Below are 27,998 nucleotides of genomic sequence, written 5' to 3' on the forward strand. Positions count from 1 at the left end.
AGTATATCTTTGTACCTTTTGTTAAGTTTAGCCACAGATCAACACCTGTTATCTGCAGTGGCTGGACCTGGACCTGGACCTGGACCTGGTTGAAATATAATTCAAATTGATTCACATTTATTTCAGAGAGAAGCTTTAAAATACTTCAAATGTGTTGTTTATGTAATTAGTCATTTTTTTTCAAATGCCGTATTTTCAAAGCAAGGCATTTCTCCCCTGCCAGCACATCCTGGAGGCAGCAGTTTATCGAGCTTTTTGTGTTGCAGTACACTGTGCCATGATGTAACTGACCATGCCAAAGTCAACTTTGATGCCCACATTGGTCTCCGAAATTCACCAAACTGCGAGCTGAACTTCCAGTGTTGAATTATCTCTGCTGCATTTGAGATGGGGGCTGCTTTGTTTCCTCTCGCTCAGGTCCAACACATTGTGACAGAAACCAGAGACAAGATAATGCAGTACAAGAGCAAAATGGCGGACGAGGCGGACCTGAGGCGGCGACTGGCCAGTCTGGAGGAATCTGTCGAACTCCACGAGCACATGAAGAGACAGGTCGTTTACCGCCGCCAGGCACCACAGAGACTTTATACGGCTGTTGGCTGTGCTCAGTGAGGCTTTGCCTCGTACATTCGTAGAGCTTCACTGCTGCATTAATTACATCAGCATTCTCTCTTTTGTTAATGCTATTCTCTACATGTCATGTTGTGTCGCAGGTCTCAAGTTTAAAAAAAGGAAAAAAAGTAATTATCTTCGTGTAAATTGATTTATTTATGATTATAACGGTAAATGCGTCAAAATGTTGCTGCAATGCAAATCCTGTTTTGTTCCCATCAGGCTTTAGCAGAGTTCGAGATGTACAGACAGAGAATGGAGGACTCGCAGCTCTGCACCGAGGCCCAGCACACACAGAGAGTGGTTTCTATGAGCAGAGAGGTAAGGTTTCACACGAAAACACTGCTCATGAAGTAAAACTTGGCACGCATGTTGCTGTAGTTTGTGCACAATTAGCCCAGTGATATTTACATTGAATTAGACAGATGAGCACAGAGAGAATTCAGCATTAAACTCGGGTTATATCAATATTTACTGTGAGTGGCATCTGCTTTATCTGTGGCTCAGTGTGCCGAATATGTGACTCGTATCACTAATCCACTGGTATATTTAACTTCTTACATTATGATAAGCAAATGAAATATGTTGTTAGCTGCCATACAGCTGGTGTTCGACACTGTGTGTGGCACTTTGCTGTCACTGTGCTAAAAACGTAGCTACAGCTTACACACAAGGGACAGTTGCCTACAGTAGGTATTGAAAATATTGTCCAGTGCAGTGTTAGAATAGAATTTGACCACTGCTGTGTCACACAGCAGCATTATACCCGCAGTCAACAATTAGAAGCTGTATGCCAGGCTATTTGTCTTTCAGCACTGTGTTACTAGCAGTCTTTCACAAAGATATATAATTTGTTCCCATTTATTTAGCTGCATCTATGAAAAATACCAAAGATAACACAGTTTGACAGATATGAAATAGTATTTTTGCGCCAACAAGGTGATTCCCGAAGAGATATTAGCTGAAAAGTTGGCCGACTGGAAAACTGCACAAGTGGAGGACAAAAGATGAAGATTCAGATATGATGAAGATATAATAGCATATATATTTTCAAAACTACACTGACATCAGCACAAGAAGGCAGTTAAACACAAAAGGCAATTCAGGGAAAATTATCTTTATTAAACATTCCAGATCAAGACAAGTGCAAACGTAATAAAGCTGTGCATTACTGCATTACGTTTGGATGTTAGAGGAGGCTTAACATCCAGCGTGGTCTGGGTGTATCTGAGGGACGCTGCCGTTGTTGTGGGCGGGTGCGTCTGCAGTTAGAAAACGAATAAACAATTATTAGACTAAAATACTGAAATATGTTTAATATGATATTAGTAGCCTATAGTATTGAAATATTACCATTTTAAGATGATACGCCATGTTTGTAGTCGAGCTCTGATATGAAAACTGTTGTTTGCAAATTTTGCATTCGACTTTTTTCCCGCAATCTATTTTGGTAAAATTCTGCCGATGTCTTTGACATGGATGGTAGAGGAGGACTCACTGTAAATGAAACACTCCGAATTTTCCTCCTGATGAAATTAACCATAGACTGTATGAAATTAACACGGCAAAAAAAATCGACCAATCATAATTCTGGTCGACCCAGAACGTATCGACCAATTCGTCGACTTGGACTTTACAGCCCGAGTCTCCATGGAGGGGTGGCTGTCAAGAAGCAATTCTTAAGGAAGGGAAACTTCCTTTTTAATTAAACTTCATTAGAATTCAGCAAAGTAGCATTATTTTCAAGAGAGGAAGAGGAGCATTTATGTACACGACACCTGCCAGGTAACTATGTGAAGAGAAACTTTTACACGATTAATTCGCTTTTCACTCATAGCTGAACATCAAGCCAATCAGCGCTGATCGCAGACTGTATAAAAAAAATTTTAAAAATCATATCATGTCATGTATCATATCATGTAATCACGGCACAGTTTCATGTACTTCTGTCTGAATACAAGGGGCATGGAAGACCATCTGAACTATGTTTAGATGTGGCTTTACAAGCTTAGTTTGTCATTGCTTTATCTATGTTGGAATCGGTGTATATCAGCCTTGGTCTTGTCCATTGTCTTGCTTTTACCCACCACCTTATGTCTGCTTCCAGCTCGATCAAAAAAAATCTTCACTTTTCAACAGTCTGAACGAGCCTGCCAGCATCACGTCACATGACATCACATCATGTTGCATTTTTACATATTTTTTCAGCACTTCTGATTTAACAGGAAACTTTGGTTGCTGACGTTTGGACGAATCGAGTCGTAGAGAACTTGGAAGTTTTTGTTTGGATGCGAGATAATGCGTGATGTCACCTATTACGGAAGGATTTCAACTTCTCCTGTAACAGGGTTTAACTCGGCAGTTGGAGATCGGTGTGTCTCATAACACATAAACGTGTCAAAGAGAATAGATTATGTTTCGTGGTTTCAATAGGTGGAAGAGATGCGTCGGGATTTTGAGGAGAAGCTGCGAGCTTTCAGCCAGGCTCAGGCCCAGTTTGAGGCAGATAAACGGCGAGCGCTGGAGGAGCTGAGGGCCACTCACCTGCAGGAGGTGGAGGAACTCCACAACAACCAGCAGAACCAAAGCGCTACCTCCACTGAAGACCAGGAGAAACTGGCCGAGCTTCATAGACAAGAGGTGGGCTACGAGTATGAGAGACGGGACGATAGATGTGTTGTTTAAGAGCTGAACTTTTAGATTCGTTTGACGCATGTATTTTAGGGCTTTTGTGGAAAGTTCACACAGCAAGTTACTCTGTGGGGTAATTGCTGGTTTTGAGGCTTTTTGATCCAAAATCCAAGACAATTTTGGACTGTTTTGTTGGTGATGTTGGTTTATGAGCAAAATGTAAAACCAGTGGCAATAACCTGGTCATAGATCTTTCTTGCATGTCATCCTCTTATGTTCCTGTCATTTTTACTTTCCTCAACTATTTCCTGTCAAGCGTAATACATTTTCAAGGACTACCCTTAAAAAATAACTAATCAGATGGAAAACGAGCACAAATATGCAAAGTTGGCAGTTTCTTTTTTCCCTGAATGCATTCTTGGCAACTTTGAGTTACTGATCTTCTGAGTAACAACATAAAGAGTCGCTGTCCTTTTTATCCATCTTTGTGTAGGTGGAGGCATTGATGGAGAGAGTTGAGGAGCTAGCAAAGGATAAAGTCCGTATGGTGGAGGAGTATGAGACCAAACTGGGCAAGGCTCAGGAATATTATGAGAGAGAGCTGGAGGCCATGAGGAGAACACACCAGCTCACCACTGAGAACCTGCTGGCCTGGAAGAGGACTGAGGTAAAACCACACTGCAATAAACCAAGAACGAATAACCACAGCAACCATAAACTGTAGAAAGCAGTTTATGGTTGCACCCGGTGGTCAATTTGTCACTGTAGCGATGGTCCTCTGTATCTGCCTGTGTTAAGGTGGAGCTCCGTAAGGAGTTCCAAGCTCAGGAAGCGGCGCTGCAGCGTTCACTGTCCAAGCTGAGGAGTGAGCTTCAGAAAGCCCAGGAGGAAGCGCGGGAGAATCGAGACAAGACCAACAGACTGCAAACATCGCTGGCCAACGCTGAGGGAACCATTAAGGTGTCTAATTGCTGCTGGATGCAACATGACAGGGATTTTTGTTTGAATTAGATGAATGTGAAACTCTGATTCTGATTACCCAGACATGAACAACTCAGATTCAAATGCGATGACATGAACACAGTACTACTGTAGCTGCTAAATGTAGCTATTTGCAGTATTTCCAGAAAGGTAGACACTTTACGAGAGTCTTCCTGCAGTTGAAGTTGGGTAGATAAAGTGAGGTGAAATGAATGAGAAACAGAAAATAAAAATAAAAGCCTCGGGGTAAAATCTGTTTCCAGGAATCTGAAAGGGGTGGGAAAGGCAATATAGTCTACAATAATTGATCTGCATGCAAATCAGTACAGAATGTTGCATTGCTGCAGCATAACTGAGCACGTGTTTCTCTGTGTGTGCCTCAGAACCTTCACAAGCAGCTTGAAGAAGCCATCCAGGATGGAGAGATCTGGGTGATGCAGCTGAAGGACACCGAGTATGAACTGGAGGGCAGCAGAGAACGAGTTCAGCAGCAGGCTACTGAAATCCTCCACAAAGCCAGTAAGATGGGCCTCTACATATGGAGCTTCTATACGATAGTGTACTGAACTGATGTTTTACACATGTGTTAAAGGGAGGGAGTGGCTGACATTTGTCAAACTGGGTCTTACTTGTCCACTATCACTTACAATTTTTGCACCTTTTTAAAAACATAACAAAAAGTTTCAAAGTCTTATACAATAAATGCATCTGAACTGGCTGAATGAGTGTGTCTGAATCTGAAGGCAGGGAGTTCTGGCAAAGTTTATCAAACAAGCGGTGAAATCCTGACGTCAGTTCTAGTACTGTGAGTGTTTTAATGTGGTCACTTTTTTCTTGGTCCCTTTTAAAAGCCTGGCAGTGGTTGAAAGTAATACCCAAGTTGTTTGATTCTTTTCTAACTTGATTAGATGAGACACCTAGACTCAAGGATGGATTGTTAATACTGATAGAGCTGGGCCCACAGGGGCTAATTATAACTGCATCTGATGAAATGATTCTGCTGCAGGAAATTTTTGCACTTGCAGTTTTAACTGTAGCCTGACTTAATACAGGATGGGTTTGGTGGTAATAGGCTTTAACCTCACATTAAACTGAACATCTTCCATATTTCAGTGGAAACATCACATGTAAACCTGATTTACCCCAGAAGTACCATGAACAGTAGAGTAAAGAAGACCCAACCCTTGAGGAATCCCACAAATAATCTACAAACTTTAAAGACTTTCATACATTATGTGTGGTGAAGTAGTTGTTTAAAGGGTTACGGTTGACCAGATATCTCCGTAGAACCTATTTGACATACTACTGGTTTCAACTGGACTGTTTCCAGGTCAGATCGGTTCCTTGCAGGCCACCCAGATGGCTCATGAGGCAACCATCAGGAACCTGGACCAGGAGCAGAGCCGCCTCAGGGATAAGATCAGCAGGCTGGAGGAGGAGAGGCAGGCTCTACTCAACCAGAGCCAGGCGGCCAACGAACAGCACAAACAGCAAGTGCTCAAGCTGGAGCAGGTGCTTCTTTTACCCGTGCAGCACAGAGTGAGGGGAGAAACAAGTCCGCAGTCATGTTGACGTTGCTTCTTTTGTACTGTCGACCTCAGTCTCTACGTGAGGAGCACCAGGGCTATGAGAAGGAACTCTCCAGGTTGAGAGCACACTACGAGGAGGAGACGCTTCGCTTCAAGGAGGCGCAGGTCAGAGCGCTGGAGGAGCTGGAGGAGAAGCACCGGGCCATGAGGGAGGAGGCTCAGCAGGAGAAAGAGGAGGAGACGACGCACCTCATTACAGTGAGTCTATTGTTGGGATTCAGGCAGTTTAAAGTTGTATTTATGGCACGTTGAAGACTTATTTTAACTGTAGTCCTGTATGTCTGGCTTTATATATGGCTTTATTAATATTTAAACAACGCTGCCCCTGTCATCATTGCGTAATGCTTGTTCACCTCTTTTTATTTATTACTCATGAAGGGCACTGAAAAACCTGTAAGTGAGAAAAGCAGTAATTAAAACATACACAGCTGAGTGTTGCTCTTAGTGTGTAAAACTCTTTTTCATGCACAGAAATATAAGCAATTAAACGTTGTCCTCAGAGAAAATGAAGTTGTTAAAGAAATATGTGTCTTTAAGAGATAAGCAGCACCCTCAACAGAGTGCAGGCTTTTAATTGGGTCAACATTAAGACTAAGACTTGAAAACAGCATCGCTCCCCGCCTGCATTTCCCTCTGCATCTTTCATTTTGTCATCAGTTTTTTTCCTTCTGATTCAATTTGTCTTATGCCTCCTCATTCCTCCTCCTCTCAATCTCAGAGTGTAAATTGGCTGCATGAAGGGAATACAAATGTCCTGACAGCCAACGAGCAATGACAACTGATCACATTAAACAGGTTGAATTCATTTAACCTGATCCATTGCCATTTCCGTCCCCCCTTTGCTCACACAAATACATTAAAGCAGCAACATGGAGTTAGCCATATTGAGTCTGACCCCCTCTAAATAAATAAAAGATTAAAGAGTGTTGCAGGATAAGAGGACTTTAAGGTGGTTATAAAATATAAGTTATTTATGGTAACTTTGATGGTTGCCCACTGACTTGATGCACTATAATCAGGTCAAAGTTTCTCCAGTGCCCCTTTAGTTTCTGACCTGCGGAGCTAAGTCTTGGTCATAAACTAAAGGGCCACTGGACAAACTTTGACCTGATTCTAGTGCATCAGGTCTTAACTAACAGAGAGAGACAAAAAGTCAAAGCTGTAAAAGGAAAGCTCGTCATAATTTTCTGCCTTTGAAATCACTCAAGACTTTCAGAGTTTGAAATAATTTTGAACTCGGTTATCTCTCTCCCGTATTCTCCCCTTTCCTTACATTTCATGTTCGATGCTCATCACGAGCCCGAACTTGAAATTCAGTTTGAAGCTGACTGCTAATTGGTTGATTTCCACTGACATTAAATCCTGCCTCCAAGCGTGAGCTGTGTGCAAGCATGTGGGTGTGTGTCTCCATTCCCAGAAAGAGTAGAGATGGAGAAAACGGTTTTTTTGTAGGGGGAGGGGGGTGTATTATGTAAGCCAAAGCTGCCTTGCCTCATCATGTTTAGATGAATGTCTGTTTTCATTTGGAGGGGATTTCAAGAGGAAGCAGAATGACAGAGAGGTGAGACAAAGAAGGAACACACACTTGGACATTTTTAGAGAAGTAAATCTCCTTTTTATGACTAGATGTCTGTCAGTCAATAATGCAGCCAACCATGAATTCATAATGAACCACTTTATACTCATGGCCAGATGAGACGACAGAAGAAGAAAGAGTATTGCATTTGTCTTCCCGCTGCTCATTTACACCACTGTGGATTCAGAGTTTATTGCTTTTACAGATTTCCGAATTAACTTTTTTGTCTGTTGATCAATTGAAACCTAGAAAAGAGTCGTGATAAAAATGCATTCCTTGAACCCAATCATCAAATTTCAGCAGCTGAAATTTTTTTTTTATTGTAAAGAGAAGCAAAATGGACCATCAACAAGCAGCCTGAGTCACAACTAATGGCAAAAATCAACTCTCAAAGGATGCTCCTTCTGTTATTATATTCAGTAAAAAACTGAAATAAATCACATATATGAAAAACAATTCCTGGACGGTTGGATCAAATTAGATAAAATTTCCCTTTTTTTTGACAGCTTTTGTTTTTCAGGTCAAGTAGAGGAACAAAATAATGGAATCGCCTTGTGATTAGCATTTCTAAAACAAATACCTGAAAAAGTCTAAATATCCAAATGAGTTTGCTTTTAAAAGAAGGTGCTTGCAGAGCTGTTGCACCTGGCCGATGAGCAGGAAATATGGCAACAAGAAAGCTGTCCGTGGAAACGGTGGAAAAGATTCTAAAACTCCTTCAAGAAGATAATTCAACTCCGTGTGGGAAATACGTTGGTTGTGCACAGTTAGCTGTGTCTAAAGTTTAGAGCAAATACAAACAGAATGGGGAGGTTGTAGGAGGGAATCGTACTGAAAACTCAAAGTAATGTCCGTGAAAATTGAAAAGAAAAATGCACGACGAAAGAAACAGAAAAACAAATGTGCAGAAAGAGGAGACAATGATTGTGACGCAACTGTAAGTAAATGGGTTTCCCATTCGGAAAAGACCGTCATCAACAACCAGACAGAAGAAAACAAGGTTAAAGCGGGTTAAGGCAGAAGCAGCCATGGCTGATGATGTATTTTTACCACAGAGCAAAAAATGGATCGCAATCCGATCCGAAAATGTATGATACAGCTTGAAAACGATGGCTTCATCCAGCAAAGCTAATCTGTCAATGAACCATGTTGTTTTTCATCTGTGAAGTCCTCAAAGAACTCAAGCTGTCAGAAAAGACAGGAGAGCGAGATTATGTTCTTTTTGTTCATAATCACAGATTTTTTCTCCTCTTTATTTGACCTGTGGAAAACAAAATTGCCAAAAATGACAATTTTATTCAATTATTTGAGGTATATTTTACAAAAACAGAAAAATAATCTTTTATAGATCAAATCGTTTTGTGTCATATCTCCGATTTGTCTTTCTTTTTTTTTTTGTGCAAAGCAAAAAAAAATGTAGTTATGGGGATTCTGTCGTGTTTTATAGCGCTGAAAAGCTTGTCCTGTTTTTTTTTATCACAGAGGGCATACAGCAGAAATCAATTTGATTTTAATCCCGGGCTGTGTCCAGCCTCTGTAGATTAGAAGCAGAACGAGACGAGCGCTTCTTTATGAAGGTGGGTTAAAGAAATAGGATATGGATTTCTGCTCGACTCCCATGTGGATAAGAGGAAATGAGGGGTGGAAATACGGTTTGTTTACAATGTGTGGAAAGGAAGGTTTGGCTGCAAGTTTCATCATTTTAGGGAAGTAGAAGTAGAGGGCAAAAAGTGATTGTAAATTATGCATTGAATCAATATTGATACAGCGGAAGCTGTAGATTTACTGGAAATGCATTTTACAGGTGGAAATAAGGTACACTGACCCCAGCAGTGTTGAAAATGTAACGTTGCACACATTTGTAGCATTGCCTGCAATGAATAGATGCAGCCAGATGCATTAAAGAGGCAGATACTGCAGGATGATCAGGAAAGCAACAACTTCTTTCTATCTGGAGTTGATCCAAGGTTAGAAACACAAGTGGTCATGCGGGGGGAAGACATACAGAATTAAGTACTTGGAAGTCACAATCAATCAAGTCACAATGAATAAATAGTACCTGCAAAGAATGAGCTGAGTGAAAGGGTTTTAAAAAATAAAAGTGCTGCTGCAGTATCAATAAAGCATGGTAATGCTTTGTGTATTATAAAGCAGGGTGTGCGGGAGAGATATCAGGAATGAATGAGAGGGAGAGACGGAGAAGTTCAGAGTGGCCCCAAAAGGATTTGATGCTCTGGTTTGAAGGATTGTAGAAGTTGGTTGCTTTGACTAGACAGCCTTTTAAGTGTAAGCGACAATTCACGAGTCCCTCCTTCCTTCAGTCGCCCTCTGTCACACTCAGCAGCTGCCATGACTCCCGTCTGACGATACAGATGGGATTTACAGGACAGAGGCCTCTGAAACCTGCTGCCTTTTGTTGTAGAGATGACACTTTTAGTATATTTTAGAGGAAAAGGGGCCACTGGGCCTTCCCAGTATAAATAGTCAATGGTCATTTAAAATTTTTGTCCTCCTTTCCCTTTTTAGAAAATGAGCCAGGAGTTTGAGATCAAACGTCTGTCATTGGAGGAGCAGCGAGATCGTCTCCAACAGCAACTAGACAATTTGAAAGAGGAGCTCTCAGCCAAACTCAACATGGCCAATCAGGAGGTGTGAAACTCTTGCATGTTCAATCTCCCCTTACAAGTTTCAGAATTTTTCTTTAGTAAAGACGTGATAACCATCTGATTGTATGTCCAGGTGTCTCACCTCCAGGAACTTGTAAGAGAGGGGGAGCAGAACCTGAACTCAGCTCAGACTCAGATCAGCTGTCTAAAGGAAACTCAGGAGAAACTCAGGATAGAGCTGGATGCAACACGGGCCCGGGTCCGAGAGACCAGCAACCTGCTGACCGACCTACAGGTGAGGAGAAAACCATGGCTTTCTGGATGCGTGCCGCTTAGGAGTTAGGTAAACTTCTTCAAAAGACAGTTTGTCTTTTATTGTTGATTTATTACTGAATAGGTAACTTTATCATAAAAAAAAGCAATTTCATAGCTCAGAGTTTTGATTTAGTCTTATGAAAAATATAAGCTGCCCATATTTCCGAATAACCTTTCATGGTTTGTGACAATGCTGCTGGGTCTCTGCTCTCCTTATTTGATGATGTCAGCAGCTTTGTGCTAATGTCAGTTAGTTAAAAGGCTCATGACAAGTTATACTTTACAACCTTTAGTATTATACAGTTAGTGTAAACATCATTTCATCTGGCTTTGTCACAGATTACAGCATTAGCTTATACCACATCAGTTATATCAGTAAATTCCTTAGCCGGTATGCTCAGAAATGACCAGATTCCATCACTTTTCTTAACAATGAACTGTTGATTATTTTCAGAAACTGACTTTCAGTTGCTGTGGTTATTCAGTTGCTGTGGTTGTACATATTTCACTGAGAAGCCACGTGTTTTTACAAAGGAAAAATGGCCAGAGACGGGGCTGAGTCTGTGCTGAGGCTTTGCTGTCTTTGAAACTCACTTGACCCCAGTCTACCCTTTTACGTGGACTCAATCCATAATCTTCTACATATTTTCCCATTAAGATCACAAAAGAAACTGGAAACGGAGTGGTTAAGTAAGTAAATGGTAACATTAAAACAAACTTAAATGACTACAATTTCAAATTAAAGCAGAAAATGCATTTATTTCACATTCTGTTCAATAATTTTTGGATAAATGATTTTGTAAGTTAATTTTTTGAGGATTTATCATCTTATATACGGTACTTATTTATATATCAGTCCAAACTAATTGCCCATGCAGGACAGCAGAGGAAGAAGCTACAGTGACAAGGTGGAATTGAAAGATTGTCATTCCTGGTGACAGAGAGCCCAGAAAACAATGTAGACTTGGTCTGTTGAACAACTAGTTCTGCAACAATGTGTTGCAGTGTCTTGTGTACATTTGTAAGTCATGTGATCTCTGTCCATCATCACTTGTTCATTGAAGTTTGGCTGAAACTGAAGCTCGTCAGTAGTTGAAGCTTGAGTTCTCCTCTGCTGTGTGACGAACATGTGGCAGTTTACTGCAGTGTGTCCTGAAGCTCGACCACATTCGTCTCCAGACTGCAGCCGTCACTCCACTGCGGTCATGTGAAGGAAGCAGGAAAAGGAGCGTAACGTCTTTGTTGAAAGCTTCAGCAGACATCAATTTGAACACGATGATGTGTAGCGATTGGTGCAAAGTTAAAATGAGATATCCCTCTTGTAATCCAAAGGAGGTTTACACAGGGTTTCATCACTCTGAACTCTGTTTTCTGCGAGTAAAAGAAGCAGATAACTTAAAGGATACGATCATTTATATGTGAAATGTTATCTTTTGACATCTTTAAAATGTGTCGATTCCTCTTCTGCCTTCTCTCTGATGCACCGTGTCCCATGCACTTACAACTCGCTTCATATAGTCAAACTGTTCAGTTGGTAGACCGTCATCATATGAAATTCAAGATTAGGTCTCTGAATATGCAGATGATTTCGCAGCTTCTCACAGAAGAGTGAGAGGAAGACGGGAGGGTAGCAAAATGGCAATGCTGAAGAACATTTTGAAAGCAGACAAGCAGGAAACGAAAGAAACAAGCGGCGTGCTGAAGGCCAGCTGTGAGATAATGATGATGAGGCTATTATGAGCTGAGTGGCCATGTGTTTGAAAGGAATCCTGCTGGTCTGGGAGAGTGAGACAAAAGAGTGTGTTTCTGGTGAGGAACATGGGTTGTTGGGTATGTTCGCTAGAATTCTGTGAATGAAAATGTTAGCATTGAAAGGACCTTCTTCCTGGTGCTATTGGGTCGTGAATTAATTGAACATAAATGAGATGGACATAGCGGAACCAAAGGAAAAGTTACCGCAGAGAAAGGGGAGATTGAAAGACTAAATGAAAGAAGAAAATTGCAGTTCAATTTGCTTTGCCACTGGCGCCTGCGTTCCATATAAAGAACGGGATTTGGAGGGTAAAAAAAGCTGAGCTGATTGTACCTTTTGTTCATACTGAGCTCGCTGCAGTTCAGACAGAAGCACTAAACCAGCCGAGGCCGGCTTCTCAGTAAATTTAGACCAGCTGTTGTTTAGCAGGGAATGACACCTCTGAAAAGAAGGCTGAAAAGTTGAATAAGTCCTGATGATTTTTAGTTGAGTCTATTTGGACCTTACCTCAGCTTTTCATTCTGTTGATTATATCACCCTAATTAATGTGCTTCATGATTTTGTGGGGATTTCTGAATCCCTTTTAAAATGGTTCATCTACTATCTCTCTGAGAAGAGTTTTCATTTTATGATAAATCTGATCATGTCAGAAACAATATATATATTTATATATATATATATATATATATATATTCTCGACAGATTATTAGCAAAATCAGCAACATCTCCGACCACGTTTCTGATGCTGATATCCAGCTGCACCGACTCCGAGTTTAAAAAACGATCAGACTCAATTGATCGCTTGCAGACATCAGAGAGGTGGTTGGCAGATAAGCACCTCCTTTAGGCTCCTGTCCGGTCGACCTTGAGAAATGTGGTTAGAGGGGACTTTTGAGGCATGATGTTTCAGTTGTCTTATCTATATTTTTATTATTTAAATGATCGTGTCTTTATTTTTCTATATTATCTGTGAAAAGAGCTTTGTGAATAAGCTTTACTTACTGTGCATCTACATTAATGTTCCAGAGTCTTGAACCACCTCTAAATTATTCATAAAGTGGGGAAAATAAGTGTTGAACACGTCAACGTTTTTCTCAGGGAATGTATTTCTAATGGGACTATTGATGTGACATTTTCAGCAGATGTGAAACCGGAGCAGTCCACACATACAAAGACATCAAAACAAATAAGTCCAGGCCTCTTGAAGGACATCCCAAAGCTCTTCTTGGCTGCCTTTTGTTACGTTCTCTGTCAGATGATCCCACACTGCTTCAATAATGATGAGGTCCGGGCTCTGGGGAGGATTCTTCCCTCCATATGACCTGTTGCCACTGATTTTCAGTCAGCTCAGTCTTTTCTCCCTGTTTCCCTTCCTTAAGAACGGCTTCTTGACAGCCACCCTTCCATGGAGACCATTTCTAATGAAGTTTGGGCCAACAGTAGATGGATCAGCTGAAGGTCCAGATGCATCTCTCTGGTCCTGTGTCAGGTCTTCGCTGGATTTGTTTCCTCTTTCTGAAGGACATCACTTTCAGATACTGTTTGTCTGCTGTCGATAGAGTTTTTTTGGCCTGACACGTCTTTTTTGTCCTCCAATGGTCCAGTTTTTTATATTTTCTTATGCCACACTACACACTATGCAGAGATACGCCAACTTTTCAACAAGTCTTTGACTGAAAATATCGGTTTATGCTGGTCAAATTGTTTCTGTTACAAGACACTTTGGCACGCAGATGAATACATCCAGGATGCAGGCAGACTGTTGAGATCCTCCAAGCAGCTGACAGGTAGGCATTTTCATGCAGTCTTCAAGGGTTGAGGAATCCAGGAAGCAGACTGTAAGATTCTCCAGGCTGGTTTAGCGGGGCGAGTGGGCAGGCAGGCGAGGACGTTGGACATGTAGAGCTCCTCTGTACAGATGGAAACTCAGACTAGTAGCATGTGGCGCGATGTGAATTAGATGGACAGGTAAGCTGGAACCTATTCAGAAGACACAGATGGACTGAGGAAGCTGTGAGAGGCAGCTCTTCAGGATGGCTCACAGCCATCTGCTGTTGAGTGAAGATCAACTCTGGAAAGGAACTGTTGAACTGATGATGGACCACAACTGCAAGCAGGGAACCTGCCAGAGAACAGACATGGTCACGCCCACACACACAGGCAGGCAGGCAGAAGGAAGGAAGAAACTCCACAACAACAGTCAAGCCTGTGGCTGGGCAGCTCGTAACAGTTTCATCTAAAGAAATGGGAACAAATGATGTGTCTATGTGACAGGCTGCTGGTGACAAAGTGCCTAAAAATTGGTTCTTTGTTAAGTTATTTGTTACGTGTAGACACAAGTGGTTCATCCCTTCAGTTAGGTGTCTTTTTTGAGCATTAATGATTCATAGATCAGTTTTAAGTGGTTTAACAAAAAAAACACACATTCCTCTGGATATGGTCAGGTCCAAATACTGGAGTGAAAATGAGTGAAAAAGTAGCCAATGTCCAAAGAAATACTTTGAAAGACCTCCAGAAACCCTGGAGAACTATTGCTCGAAGCCACTTCAAAGCATTACAAGAAAGTCTGACTGTTTGAAAGAAAAATCTAAAGACCATCAGGTGAAAAGATACAGTTCAGAGATATTTTCCATCTAACTTGATCTACAACCCTACACAAACAATAAACCCTACATGAATACTAGGATTCGTCAGCGGTTGCACTAAAGACGGATTTCAGGTCTAAACTCACCACAACTTTTTCTTTGTAAGCCATGACCCATCTTAAGAGTGACCCTTAAGAGAAGTCTGAGCCTTAATTTGGAAGCTGCTGGACTATACTTGTAAGCATCATATAAAAGAGATAGAATCACTCCACCTAAACCAGCTGCAACAACAAAATCAGGGGGATATCTTGAAATATTTCATTGTTGGTGTCACTTTGCTCTGGAGGACTTTCACTTTTACTTTCACAGCCTTTCTTTTGCACATTTAAAGCTGAATGCATCAACCTGCCAGGAGTAATTCTACACAGTGGTAGCTCTTACCTTTACTGAAGTGCTTCACAAATCATGTAAGGAAGCCTTTTGATGTAATATATGTGGTTAGAAGTCGTTCAAAATAAAATGACAGAAAAAGAACTGGAGATTTTCTGTTATCGACACATATAATTTGTTGTTAGGGTGACTCACACTTAATGTTATGCATGTCAGATAACAATGAAATAAATTGAGATTACTGGGATAACATTGCACTGAAATAGAACTCATCTCCTTTGATGCTCTTTGCTTCTAATGCTGGAACCATTAGTCATCTTATCTGAGAAATCCAGCCCAGTGTAGCTTACTGATGCGTCACTATGGTCCAAACCAACAGCTAACATGGCCAACATCCCTAAAACTGCTTTAAATGAGCAGTAGCTGCACAGTCAGGATCAGCCAAACCAAGCCTCCTTTTATTGCAACATTCCTTGTGTTAAAACAAATCATTTAGTTTCACTGAAATGCAACATATCTCTTCTCAACATTATTGCAGTGGTCCTAAGCAGTTGAGTCTTCATTTAACCACTCATACGAGCTTCTCCTCGCATGAGTGGTTAAATGTAAGCGTTCAGGTCTTTAAAAGAGTTCATCAGCACTTGACCCTTGGAGCCTCTTCAGCTGCTGGAGACTGCTGACCTGGTGAAGTTTGCCTCGAAACCAGCGCTTTATACATGCCCCATAGCCACTGTATTACGAATAGATGTGTAGGTGGGCACGACAGTATGAGTCACACAGCTGCAGCTGGGAAAATCTTTTAGCAGTTTTAGGCGTATATATTATTAAGGAGTCAGGACTGTCGCACCAAACATATCTTGTAACACTTTATTTGACCTGTGACTACTACTGACATAACCTACCACATTACAGATTTTAAACCATCTTTGAACCATGTATTCCGACTGGAGTTTTAGCTTTATGTATTTAAAGAGTATCATCCCAAAACAGAAACTGCATTATCTGTGCCGGTCTACCTTCTTTTTCAACTGTCACTGAGGGGACAAAGGAGGACGCGAGAATAGACGATGCTGCACGCTGTCTTGGCTCAAATTTGTTTATCTTTTTGTGTCTGTAGGAGGAAATTGAGACCCAGAAACAGCAGCATGAGGCCAGAGTGATGTCCATCAGAACAGAGGAGAAACAGAAAATGGACAAGATGGCAGATGACTTGGATGAGAAATGGAGAGATGCACTGCAGTAAGAAAAAAAGAAGACTTCTCTTGGTCTCACTGTTCTTGTTTCGCTCCTTCTGTTTGTTTCCTTACTCGTTTCTGGCAAACATCTCACCCGCTTTTCTCAGTCGCCCTTGTTATTATCAGTATAATTCAGCTTTGAGCCAAAGACATTAATTAGAACAAAGAAGAAAGGAACACAGTCGGACTGCGTTTACAGAGGCATACAATATTAACAGATATGCTTCAGCGAGACTCATTTAAACAGAGTGGGCACACATACATACACACACACATGGTAAAGAATAATACATTTGGTCAACCTCTGCCTGTTTTCTGTAGGGAGGAAGTGCGCTTGTTGAAAGAGGAGTTGAACGAGGAGTACGAAGCAGACAAACAGGCAGCGCTGACGCAGCTCTCGCAGCAGAAGGAGCTGGAGATGATGGCTGCAAGAGAGGGCTGGCAGAGGAAGGTCGAGGACCTGCTGGAACAGGTACAGCAACACTCGCACTGCCTTTATCAAAAGTGAAATATGGTTCATGAAAGCCTTCTGACATGAGTTTCAAAAAAGTGAGTGAGCAACAATTAAGAGACCATGTGGAAATACTACAGGACAAACAAAGCATTGGTAAGAGTTGATGCTCTTATCCGGGCACTGAATTTCACAACATTCATCGGCAGTGGCACACAATTTGCCCCTGTCATTTAAGGCTTCTGGAAATTCTTTTGGTACTGGAGCAAAGCGGTGACCTTTACCCCCACTTCCACTGTGGGAACTTTTTTGAGTGACAGCTCCTCTCTATGTGTCGAGGCCTGTCGACAGCTTGAAGCGAAAATAGTTTGTCCGAGGAGAGATGCAAGTAACACATCTCACACTCACTCTCACCAGCTTCATTCTCTGTTAAAGCCATAAACAGCTACTGCACCTGCTTTACAATTCAGCTAATTCCACACAACAAATACATTTATAAGAGAAGACTGAATGATTTAACTTCAGTGGCTGTTCTCCAGTTTTTCTGTTCTTTGCCAGCAGCGATGCATACAAAAATAAAGCTTCTCGTTTTTAATTAGTTTTGCCCTCAGCAATATTTCTCAGCTCTGTGACCTTATATGCATCTGTATAATGTACATAGGCACTATGTTCATACACTGAAAAAGATCTGAGGAGAGTGTGTGTGTTTGAAATTGACAGTGCATTACTCCTTGCAGCTCCAGTTTCTTTAGTCTTTTTTTAATGGAAATGGAAATTAGCAGAACCAGGACCGTTTGAGGTGCTCAGGTGTGCAGCAACAGAGAAGCCTGAGACACCAGAAACATCACCACTGATACTCATGTGGCTGTTCGTACTGAGCGTACTGCCTCTGGGGAATTCACAGTCCCACTGAGTCACGGCTGAAACCTCAAAGAGGCTCGTCCTGACTTAGTCAAGATGTTGGTGACCTCAGATAAACATTTTTTTGTTAAGCTGGCATCAGTGACCGCCATTGCCAGCTTGGCAACTCCCAGCCAAATCAATGACATTTGAGGGTGTGTTTACTTTATAGAAAGCACATCAGAGGATCGCGAAACTGGAGAAATTAAAAATTTGATCTGTCCAGTGGACTGGACACTGATAAAGCAGTAGAATATTTTCTAGTCTAATCCAGAGGACATTTCGTTATCAAACTGTCAAGTAATAGTAAAAAAAAATGAACATTTATACACTAAGAAATACTGCTGATCTTCACAGTTTGGAAGTTGGAAAAGGGAAGTATGAACTGATGAGTGTGTCATGAGGGTTACCAAATATATCTGTAAATAAAAAGACTGATTGTCCCTGAGCAAAGACAATGAAATTTAAAAGACTGGTGGAGGAGCAGGTGTGTCCAGTTGTCCATTAATTAGACTTTCAGAAGAGCTTTATCGAACTCTGCACATTCTCTTCAAATTCTACACGCTAGATTAGCTGCGGGAGCTGTGTTTATGTGAGTCACGGTACAAAGTGCTGAATTTGAAACTGATCATGCAGACACTGTCTGTAAATAAACATCGAACAATGTCGCAGGCCAAATACTTAAGGAGCTTACATCCCATGTGTGATTGTGTGTGTGCAGGTCTGAAGTGTGCGTGTTTTGTCTCTTCACAGTGGTTTAGTTTGTTGGGCTTTTTTTCTGGTTCAGAGACCGGCAGTAATACGTAACATATTCTTCTCTGATGATTTGGAGCATATTACAGTAAATATATGCAGTATATATGCCTATATATGCCAATATAGTGTTGCGATCAGGGAGGCCTCCCTGGATCAAATGTCCTTCTGCTCTTCCTGATGGAAACTTAGACAATCCAATGCCATGTGGGGGTACCATCCCTTGGATGCCTTGCCTCCCCACTCTTCTGAGATGTGGGAAAAGCTCTCTTTGAAATCAGAAATTAAAATCATCCTTGGACAGTCCTCTGCCAGCAGATCCCAGAAACTCGTTTGGGCCCTCCATGCTGATCAATTCAAAGCACTGCTCCCTTTACCACCTAAGAGTACAGAAGATAATGCCTCAAATCAGAGAAAATATCTGGAAAGCCAATTATATATTTGTCCAGTGTGATTTGAGGTCTTTTATCCCTTCCATTTCCACCACAGGAAAAAAAGTTTACAGTGAGATATTTCACCCCAGAAAACATCCCTGGTAAAGAGAACCTCCATGGTGGGGCATTTCTGATTGGTGAAGTATCGGCTTTTATTTCCACCTCTCTGACTCAGTCATCTTGCCTCTCCACCATGACTCGTGTAATCTGTTAACTTTAAGATGTACCGCTGGAAAGAATTTTCAAAACTCAGTCAATCGTCTTTGCCAGCCTCATTCAGGTCGGGAAACACAGACACACTGCATGATGTGGTCATCGAGTGAGCTCCCCGCTTGACCCTGTCAGGATAGTTTAACTCCATCACAGCCCTGAGGACTGAAAGACCACAAGAAGACCCCAAACCCTGAATGGTACTCCTCTATTCAGACAAAGATTTTATTTCTCATGGTTTCGTTCAGGCATGACACAGCAGTGATGGAGAGAGACGTGGTCCACATGAAATATTTGCTACACATCAGGGGAGAGAACAGAGTTTTGTGACAAAAATCATGCCATGCTTTTATGGCAGTTCACAATAACCTGGTGAGCATTGTATTTACGTCAGCATCAGGTGATGCATGGAAGTGGTTATTTAGTTGGTTGACTTTGCAGTGCAGTATTGGAAACTTATTTGCCTCTAGCTCAGCAGGGTAACATGACCTTGCACTTCACATGGAGACACTGTGTACAGACAGAGGCTGCAGCTCAACCAGAGCACGGTGCTGCAATCAATAAGTGATCCAGAAAGTATGGATGACACTATTTTTTACATACATAATGACAGACTGTCTGATTCTTCAGGAAATCAAGCCACTTAACGACACTCTGCAGCTGTGTCTGCTCCTGTGTTTCATGTTCAGCCATGAATTCAGACATGAAACTAGCATGCATGGCCCTTGTCTGAAAGGGGCTGTCATTACGACACCTTATACAGCACCTTACAGGCCATTTTATTGCTAATTGGACAAGGATTTAAGAAAATGTAGGCATGTGCTGAAGGAATCCCTCTGATCTTAATGAAATTGTTAAACATACTATGAAATATACTCGTGCATGGTCTTGCTTCGACACTGGAGGGTCAGTTGTCTTTGTGGTTAATTGTGACATAGGAACTTGTATTTTCAGTATATTTAGTAGAAATATTGGACGCATGTTACTAAAGTCTTAAAGCATGAAGAATTAGCTAAATCCTTCCTGAATAATGAAGTTGTTATAAAGATGATTGTCCCAGTCCAACTTCTAAACCTGTGAGCGACATTCTCTTATTGTTGTATTCACCAACATATATCCAACTGGGAACATTGTGTTAAACTAGCAACTCAACTCCAAGCAAACGCTTTTTTTTTTTTTTAAATCCCCTGACATTTACTGAGCGTTCTTCTACTGTAACTGTGAAAGTTCTCCAAATGTTAGTTCATGGTTCTTGTCAGTCTAACCTTAGGGCGACCACTGAACCTGTTGCTGGATTGCTGTGTTAGTGTGAGCTCTTGGGCTTCTTTACCGTATGCTCTGTTGTATGGTTTTTAGTTATTGAGTACTACCAGTTTCAAAGGACGCAGACCCAGAGGAACTAAGTGGAACAAGCGAGTGGCTGCACCCCTAAACGAGGTCAATGAGAATCGAGCTGTAAATACGTGGTGGAAAATGGAGCTATTGGTATAACTTTCTGTGGCATTTTGACCAAGTATGTCACAGACATTTCATTAAGACCTCAGGAAATTGCATCAGCTTGCAAAAAAGGGCAGAATACTTAAATGTCAGGGCCAGATAAAAATATGATGGTCCTATAAGAAAAGCAAAAATTCAGCAGCTTTTATCATAGCTCCACCCAAAAGCATGCACACATGCTGCACCTTGCATTTGGGTGCAGAATATAAATATTACATGCAGGTATTAGTACAGTGATCCAAACTGTATTGACCTACTTAGAACTCTACCAAAGCACCAGCAGAGCCGCAGGCTCAGAGACTCCTCAAAGGAAGGAGAAACTCATAATCAACTTACCAGCTCCATTACAACAAACCTTTCTAGACAGGAGAGGCCTCATCTTTCAGTCACCTTTTGCTTGTCTGATCTGTTCTTAATGCTGCCAATGCTACGCTGTCTCTCTGTGCACGTATGCTCACAGGCTGTCTTTACAAATTTAGTTTTAATGTGTATTTTTGTGTAGGACCTGCCACTCAACTGCTTTATTTATTCATTCCAGTAGCAGCTAATTTGCCATGCTTTTGACCGATCTGTGTTCACATGTTGTACGCAGTCCTTAAAAGCTCTCCAGCGGCTCATTTTGCATCAGCATCAATCGGATGAACCTTTGATGTGAACTTTTGATCTGTATTAGGTGTAGCTGACCGCAAAAAGTATACAAAACACGGTGTAGTTTGAGGAGATACAATTAGCTTGAATAATTAAAGAAAAAGAACAGAAAGATGAGAATTAATTTATGGGAAAGAAAAAAGAAAATAAGAATACTAAGAAAACGAAGATTAAAACATTTTGAATTTATTCAAACCAAAGAAGGGACTCTTGTGTTTGTCACTGTTTGGTAGCACTGAGCTCCTCAGACGTGAGTGACACATACAAGTGATGTTTAAGTGGAAAAGGAATTACTTGCTGAATATAAAGGGCTCATAAGTGTTCTTGCAGTGTGGAGTGTGCAGTTGGATGTGCCCTCGTTGTCTATAACGACTTCTTCATTAAAATGTTTTCATTACAAGATTCTAACTCCAGGCTGCTGCTTGTGTGTGTGGCTGTGTGTGCTTGAGAGTGTGGTTAATTAAGACATAGTGGGTTATGCACATGCTTCGGGGATGCTGAAGGTACTTTGTTAATCTCATGCATCCAGTTATTTTGTTGGATATGTAACAAGTATTAGTTGGAACAGACAGGCAGGGGTGGACAGACGGAGCAGGTCAGCTGTCCATCTTTTTAAATCCATTTCCAATGTGGAGGCTCACAAACTTCATCCCAGCCTTGCTCCTCATCCTCTGATTTTTAAATCCATCTTACCTTACAGCTTCTAATGTCGTGCTAAATCTCACTGGGGATTAAACTGTCAGAGCCAGAAGAGTGGCAGGTGAAGGACCAGAGCCGACCCCTCTGAACACGTTCTGCCACTCACGGCCACTAATGGATCCAATTTCTCTCCAAAGCAAAACGGTTTTGGGTGCTCTGATGGGGCTCGTGCCAGTTAGGGTTCTGTCATTTGTCTGTGTGTGCTGTATCTCGATGTCTGGCTGACAGCTTAGTGAGAAAAGCAGTGAAATATCCATAACAAGCCTTCAGTGTTTGTCTTATATCCATGTGTCAATATCATAACCAGTGATTGAAATTAAAGAAACTGTTCACTGGGTTTTAAAACAATCTCTCCTCCATCCAGATTTCTCTACTGAAACAGTCTCTGGAGCTGCAGTTGTCTCAGTCTCAGTCTGCGCTGCAGCAGCTGCAGTCTCAGTTCAACCAGGAGAGGGAGCTGCTGAGCCAACAGCTTAAAGGTAAGCCGGACTTGGCCTTTTTCCTCTGAGCAGCGACATCTACAAGCTGCTTGGGGAGTTTAAACGACCAGAATCGTACCTAAAATGACTCCTAAAGTAACTTTTTTAGAGTTAAAATCCTTATATTTTCTTTTTTTTTTTTTAATTTACACTCAATATTAACCTCTTTAAAGGGACCATTCCATGTGGGTGTTAAATTAAAGTTAATGCACAAAGAGGTGGTTTATAAAAGCCTCCCTGGTCATCTCTGTAGAGCATCTCATTTTCAGCTCCTCTGCCTGAGAAGCATTAAACCAGGGATCTGTGGGGGAATCAACCACAAGAACTGCAATGTGTTACTGAGGTCCGTGCTCATGCATCTGTAAAACAAAACATGGTTGTTTTTAATCATGGCCATTAGCCAAAGGGGGATGCTGGGAGGCGTTTGATGCAGAGCTGCAGTCGACAGGCTTTTAATGGGATTGTGAAAACCTTTGATGAGACCTTAAAAGTGCCGGTCCGTTTGAACTCAGGACATGCCAACAACACGAGCTCCTGCTCACAGCATGATGGGAAAAAGTCTGATTTTTACTAATCACATTATACAATAAAAATATGGCGATGTCATCAAATGTTAAAAGATGAGGTTGAGCAGAGTGTTTCCTGCTGCCTTGTGACTGGAACGGATTGTCATGTCGTCTGTCTTTGTTGAAGGGAATGGAAGCATATCTGCTTTTGATGTGCCACAGCGAACACGTTCACGTCGCTGCTTGTGTTTGCAGAGTTGCAGAGAGAACATCAGAGGCGAGAGCATCGGTTACAGGAGGCTCACTGCTGTGCCCTCAGCACCATGGAGGAAGCCAGGCAGCACCAGATCAGAGTATGACACACACACACACTTCTGTAACACATCCAAAACCCTCATTGTTTTTTTGGAGCATCAAATGTTCACTCAGAAATGAAAAGTAGAGTAGGTGCTAACGGCATATTTTGAGTCAAGTTGCTTTTCATTAAGAACATCACAGAAGATTTTCTTGTACCTTTGGAGGGTGAGGCAGACGAGACAATCTTATCAATGCAGGAACAACATGCTACCTTAAATCTGGCCCTCTTGTTTTGTGGCCTTTACGTGAATCTTTAGTGATCCAATAACAAGGGCAGTTATTAGGGCAGTTATTGCTCAAGAGCTGACTTCACTGCACTGATTGCAATGAAACACATAGTATGCTTAGTGGCATACACAGAGAATCAAATACCAGAGTCCTGCACTGGTCCAGCAATGCAAACCAGCGTTCGCTTGTGAACACTTTGCTTTAACTGCATTTCCAATCCAGACAAAGCCAAGTCCATTATTTAACACTTGGGCTACACAGTCCCTCGCATTAAAATTATTTGCTTTTAAATGTGCACTTTGCCAACAGTCTTGTGCCCGACAAATGACTAGTAACAGGCATGGGCTGTGGACAGATTTGGTGTTGTTTTTCTGTGGGAAGCTATGGGAAAGCCCTCTTTCTGGCCCAGGACACACTGTAATAAGAATATAGTCCAGACTGCCTCCGAATGTTTGCTGTCAGATCTCAGTGTGGGCTGTCCGCTTCGGATCAGATCACTAAGATGTGTGGGTGATCCTAAGTAGGGTGTGGATAGGAGTTTATTTTCTTATATGTGCCAGCTGTATGAAGGAAAAAGATAAGATAAAGAGCTAGTTTTTCTTTCTTTTTTATAATTTTTGAAAAGAAAGTCAAAATAATGAGAATTAAATTGACAAACAGTCTAAACATCAGTGCCAACATGATGAGAATAAACTCAACATTTCAAAACTAAAGTTCAATCGTCAGGATTAAATCAAACCAGCATTAAAGTATCGACCTATGATATGCCAACAAACTAATGTTTTGCTAACATTGTACTTCAGAGTGTGTTTTAGTAACAAGGAAATTATTCAGTAACACAGCATGGTATTCAGTATAAGTGCTTTAAAGAGATTGTGCTGAAAGCTGTATCAGTTTAGAAGGAGAAACCAGAAAAACATGGCTGCATTCTTTTAAAGCTAAAACAGCTGGACAGATGCTGGGATATCAGTGCGTGCAATACAGAGAGGATGTGATGTGTCATAAGATACAGAGAGACAGTTGATCAAGTTAATAAGATTATTAGTTCCACTGTGAATCTCTACATTATTACTTTACAGCAAATTTTTGCAAAGGAAAAGAGGGATAATTCTCCAAAGATCTCGCTACTAGAATACAGATAAAGTTTTGTTGCTGGAAAAATGATAAGATAGCTGAATATTAGCTGAATATTTAGTCCTGAGGTCAGTTTGAATCAGCTCAAATAAGCTCTTATGGCTATGCCATATGCACCTTACACACACATAAATAGTCTTATTCAGTCGATGGCACATTGATGATTATGTGGAGAAGAGTTGCAGTTAGGGCTAGCAAATCCATAAGTACTCAGCTCACTTAAAGGTTTAGCATGCTGCGCCATTTCATTTAGCTCTGCTACTTTAATTTCACCTATTTCCCTGGTTAGATCATTTAGAAAATGAGTCATTTCTTGGGTTATTCATTGAAGCTCTTGTGTAATTACATTGCAGGCAGATACATGACTATTTTATCGGGTTCCCTTTGTTGTCTCAGCTCCTCCTCGTTGAGGTTGTGGAACACACAGTGCTTCTTTACAGAAATGAGACCAAATAGCCCTGATTTTAGTGGGAGCAAAAATGTGTAAGTCTTGTATATCTTGAATATAATTTGCATAACTTATCTATTTCTACTCAGAAAGAATCGTGCTTCACCGCGGGTGCATTCCTGGTTTCTCATACGGGAGGAATTTTCTGGATGACCACCTTACATCTCTCTTCTGTGACAGAAATGGCCAAATTCAGTTTACTGGCAGCCCTCATTCCACACTACAAGCAGTATTTCATGAAGATTTCACTGAAGAAATGTGTTCTGTTTCAGTGGTTTGAACTTTTAAGACACGTTGCACTGTGGGGGCCAACAGTCATTCAATTTGCAAACTGATTGTTTTGAGGCCTAAGTGAACACACCAAAAACTCAAAAACCAGCTCAGGGTTCATATGAAATTTGACCAAAGCAGCAGTGGTAGTTTGTCTTCTGCGTTTTATTTCCCATAAAAAAGGCTTCATGAAAACTTCACCAGCAGAATGCACTGCTTACAACTGTGTCCACCACATCTTGTTTGATATCTCCTCCCTTCCCCTTCTTCACTCTTTTCCTCTGTCAGGCCCTTGAGGATCGTCTGAAGCAGGAGCAGCGGGAGGAGGTTCATGCCCTGAAGGAGGCCCACAGGAGGACCTTAGACATCCTCCGGCAGCAGTCGGAGCAGGAGCTGCAGACTCTGCGATTTGAACTGGAAGACGAGGGGAAAGCTAAGCTGGGTAAAAGATAATAGACATTTTTCTTTAACACATCTGTATTTGTTGTCATTGGTAAGATGTCACAGTCCACACTGACTCTTTATATCGTATTATTTTAAACTACAGTCATATTTGTTCTACTTTTAACTAAGATACTTCTTTTTTGGTGAGGATTTTATTTCTAAAGAGACCAATATTGGTTATTTCAGGGCCGATACCGATTATTAGTCGTCAAGGAGGCTGATAACTGATATTTGGAGCCGATATTAATTTGCAGTTAAAGTAAAAATATTGGCGTCAAAATTTTGTCAAAAAACACTAAAATACGTTTAAAACCAATTTTCAGATAACAGAACATGTAAGGTTTTTTTTTTCTTAGAATTTTAAAACAAAGATGATATGCTCAACTCATTTTGCTTTATTTATTACAGCATTTGGGAAGCCTGTAGTTGATTTTATTATGTAAATGTCATATTTTAGCATGTGATGGCAGGGACCCTGTCATTTAAAACTAGGCTGCTATATTACTAAAGATTAATGTTACTATAGCTGAAAAAATAGTACAATAGCAATAGGAGAGACTCACACTATTCTCTTGCCATCCCCTAACCATGCTTCCCTGCAATAAAACTGGACTCGATTGAGTTCATTAGGTTTTAACTCTCTCTCACTCACACATACATCTACTATCAATGACTATTTCCATATCGATACGTTCAGCAGCCCGTCTGGAGGGACTGCGAGCGAGCAGAGCTGCCGCTTATGTTTATATAACGTTATTGGGCTCACAGTAATCTTACTAGTAGTTGTGAGATGTAGAGGGCTGGGATGTTTATTACAATTTCGGGAGAGTTTGCTGTGGGTGGGATCATGCTGGAGAGACTACAGACAGAGAGGCGCGGCTGCATCAGAGCCAAAATAACACGGTTTGAAGTTGATCTCTTATCGGCCGTTGGATTTAAAAAAAAAAAAAAGGCCAATATGCGTCAAAATGTTGAAAATCGGTGCAGACAATCGGTCAATCCCTATTTATTTCTTCCACTTTGATGGTCAAGGAAGTTTACAATCATGTGAAAACAAGTACATCTTATCTATCAGGACATCATTTAAGTAATAAGAAAATCTGGGGTTCTAAAATTAGGTAAATACACCTTCAGTGATTGCAAGCTGTCCAGGTCCTGTTGCTGCAAAACAAACCCAAATCATGACTCCCACGCCACCGTGCTTTACAGTTGATATAAGGTGTTTATGCTGATACCCTGTTTGGTGATGCTTTACATCAAGGATGTCCACATCCAGTCCTTGAGGGCTGCTGTCCTGCAGGTTTTAGATGTTTCCCTGCTTCAACACACCTGATTCAGATCTGAGGACTGATAAAATAAAGCAGAATAAAAGGAATACAGCTCAAACAAAATACTAACCAAGGGACTAAGAAATAACTTACCACAGCAAAGACTAAGAAACCAAGAGACAGAAAAACATAAAAAACCATGGACCATGGCCGAGGCAGCTCAGCTGTCTTTTCAGATCTGCGAACGGTTATAGGATTATAAGTAAACTCTACTCAGTATCGGAGACAGTACGCCGCTGCAAAGAATCGTCTTCATTGATTTTATGAAATCATTTTTCTGTGTATTTACCGTGTTTGGTGCTGCAGTGTTTATACTTTCCTCTCACTTTACCTGTGTCGTGTCTGTCTGGCAGCTTCTCTTCGTGCAGAGCTGAACCACCTCCACGCCACGGCCATAGAGCATCTAAAGCAGATCCACATTAAAGAACACACTGCCGTCAAACGAGAGCTGGAAAAAGCTCTGGAGCACAGCCACCAGCAGGTAACCGTGTTGGCGTCATCTGTTTTCTTGTCGTCTTTTCTTGTGTGTTAACTTCCCCATATGCTGCTGTAAAAGTCATCTCCACTCTGAGATGCCTTTTTCTCTGTTAATGTTTACACTTTCCGTTTCCATTTTAAAGGAACAAGAACTCCTGGTTCGCATCTCTGACCTCGAATCAGAGGTGTGTTCCCGTAGCAACCGCATCACCGATCTGGACCATGAGATCCACTCTCTTAATGAGACTATCGACACTCTTACTAGAGAGCTGGAGCTGAAGGGCAAAGAGGTGCTGCGGGTTCGCAGTGAGGCCAACCATCAGATTAGGTATAAACACCCAAAGTAGTTCAGTCAACAGTGATTGAATGCATCTGTAAATGTGAAATGTTGCCATTTCTGTCCATTTTGTTGAGCACTAAACTGTCACTAGAAAAAGTTGTTTTGCAGAGAACCTACAGTAA

General features: G+C 41.3%; 1 protein-coding gene across 4 annotated transcripts in view; it reads left to right on the forward strand.

The window, feature by feature from the left end:
- The window catches only part of LOC140315900 (protein FAM184A-like), a 47,448-nt gene that overhangs the window by 7,931 nt on the left and 11,519 nt on the right, over window positions 1-27,998 (forward strand). For 3 of the 4 annotated variants that reach the window (XM_072393779.1, XM_072393547.1, XM_072393623.1), the window contains exons 3-19: window positions 418-552; window positions 835-933; window positions 3,046-3,252; window positions 3,737-3,910; window positions 4,042-4,203; window positions 4,608-4,743; window positions 5,555-5,736; window positions 5,826-6,011; window positions 9,916-10,038; window positions 10,129-10,290; window positions 16,156-16,277; window positions 16,595-16,745; window positions 22,230-22,344; window positions 23,106-23,203; window positions 25,576-25,729; window positions 27,413-27,540; window positions 27,680-27,864. In XM_072393779.1, coding sequence (XP_072249880.1) covers window positions 418-552; window positions 835-933; window positions 3,046-3,252; window positions 3,737-3,910; window positions 4,042-4,203; window positions 4,608-4,743; window positions 5,555-5,736; window positions 5,826-6,011; window positions 9,916-10,038; window positions 10,129-10,290; window positions 16,156-16,277; window positions 16,595-16,745; window positions 22,230-22,344; window positions 23,106-23,203; window positions 25,576-25,729; window positions 27,413-27,540; window positions 27,680-27,864 — 2,519 coding nt within the window. The remainder of the gene's footprint in view (window positions 1-417; window positions 553-834; window positions 934-3,045; window positions 3,253-3,736; window positions 3,911-4,041; window positions 4,204-4,607; window positions 4,744-5,554; window positions 5,737-5,825; window positions 6,012-9,915; window positions 10,039-10,128; window positions 10,291-16,155; window positions 16,278-16,594; window positions 16,746-22,229; window positions 22,345-23,105; window positions 23,204-25,575; window positions 25,730-27,412; window positions 27,541-27,679; window positions 27,865-27,998) is intronic. The other variant, XM_072393704.1, reaches the window with a different exon arrangement.

This window comes from Leuresthes tenuis, unplaced genomic scaffold (genome assembly GCF_036924035.1).
Source record: "Leuresthes tenuis unplaced genomic scaffold, fLeuTen1.0.hap1 SCAF_1, whole genome shotgun sequence".
Classification (NCBI taxonomy): domain Eukaryota; kingdom Metazoa; phylum Chordata; class Actinopteri; order Atheriniformes; family Atherinopsidae; genus Leuresthes; species Leuresthes tenuis.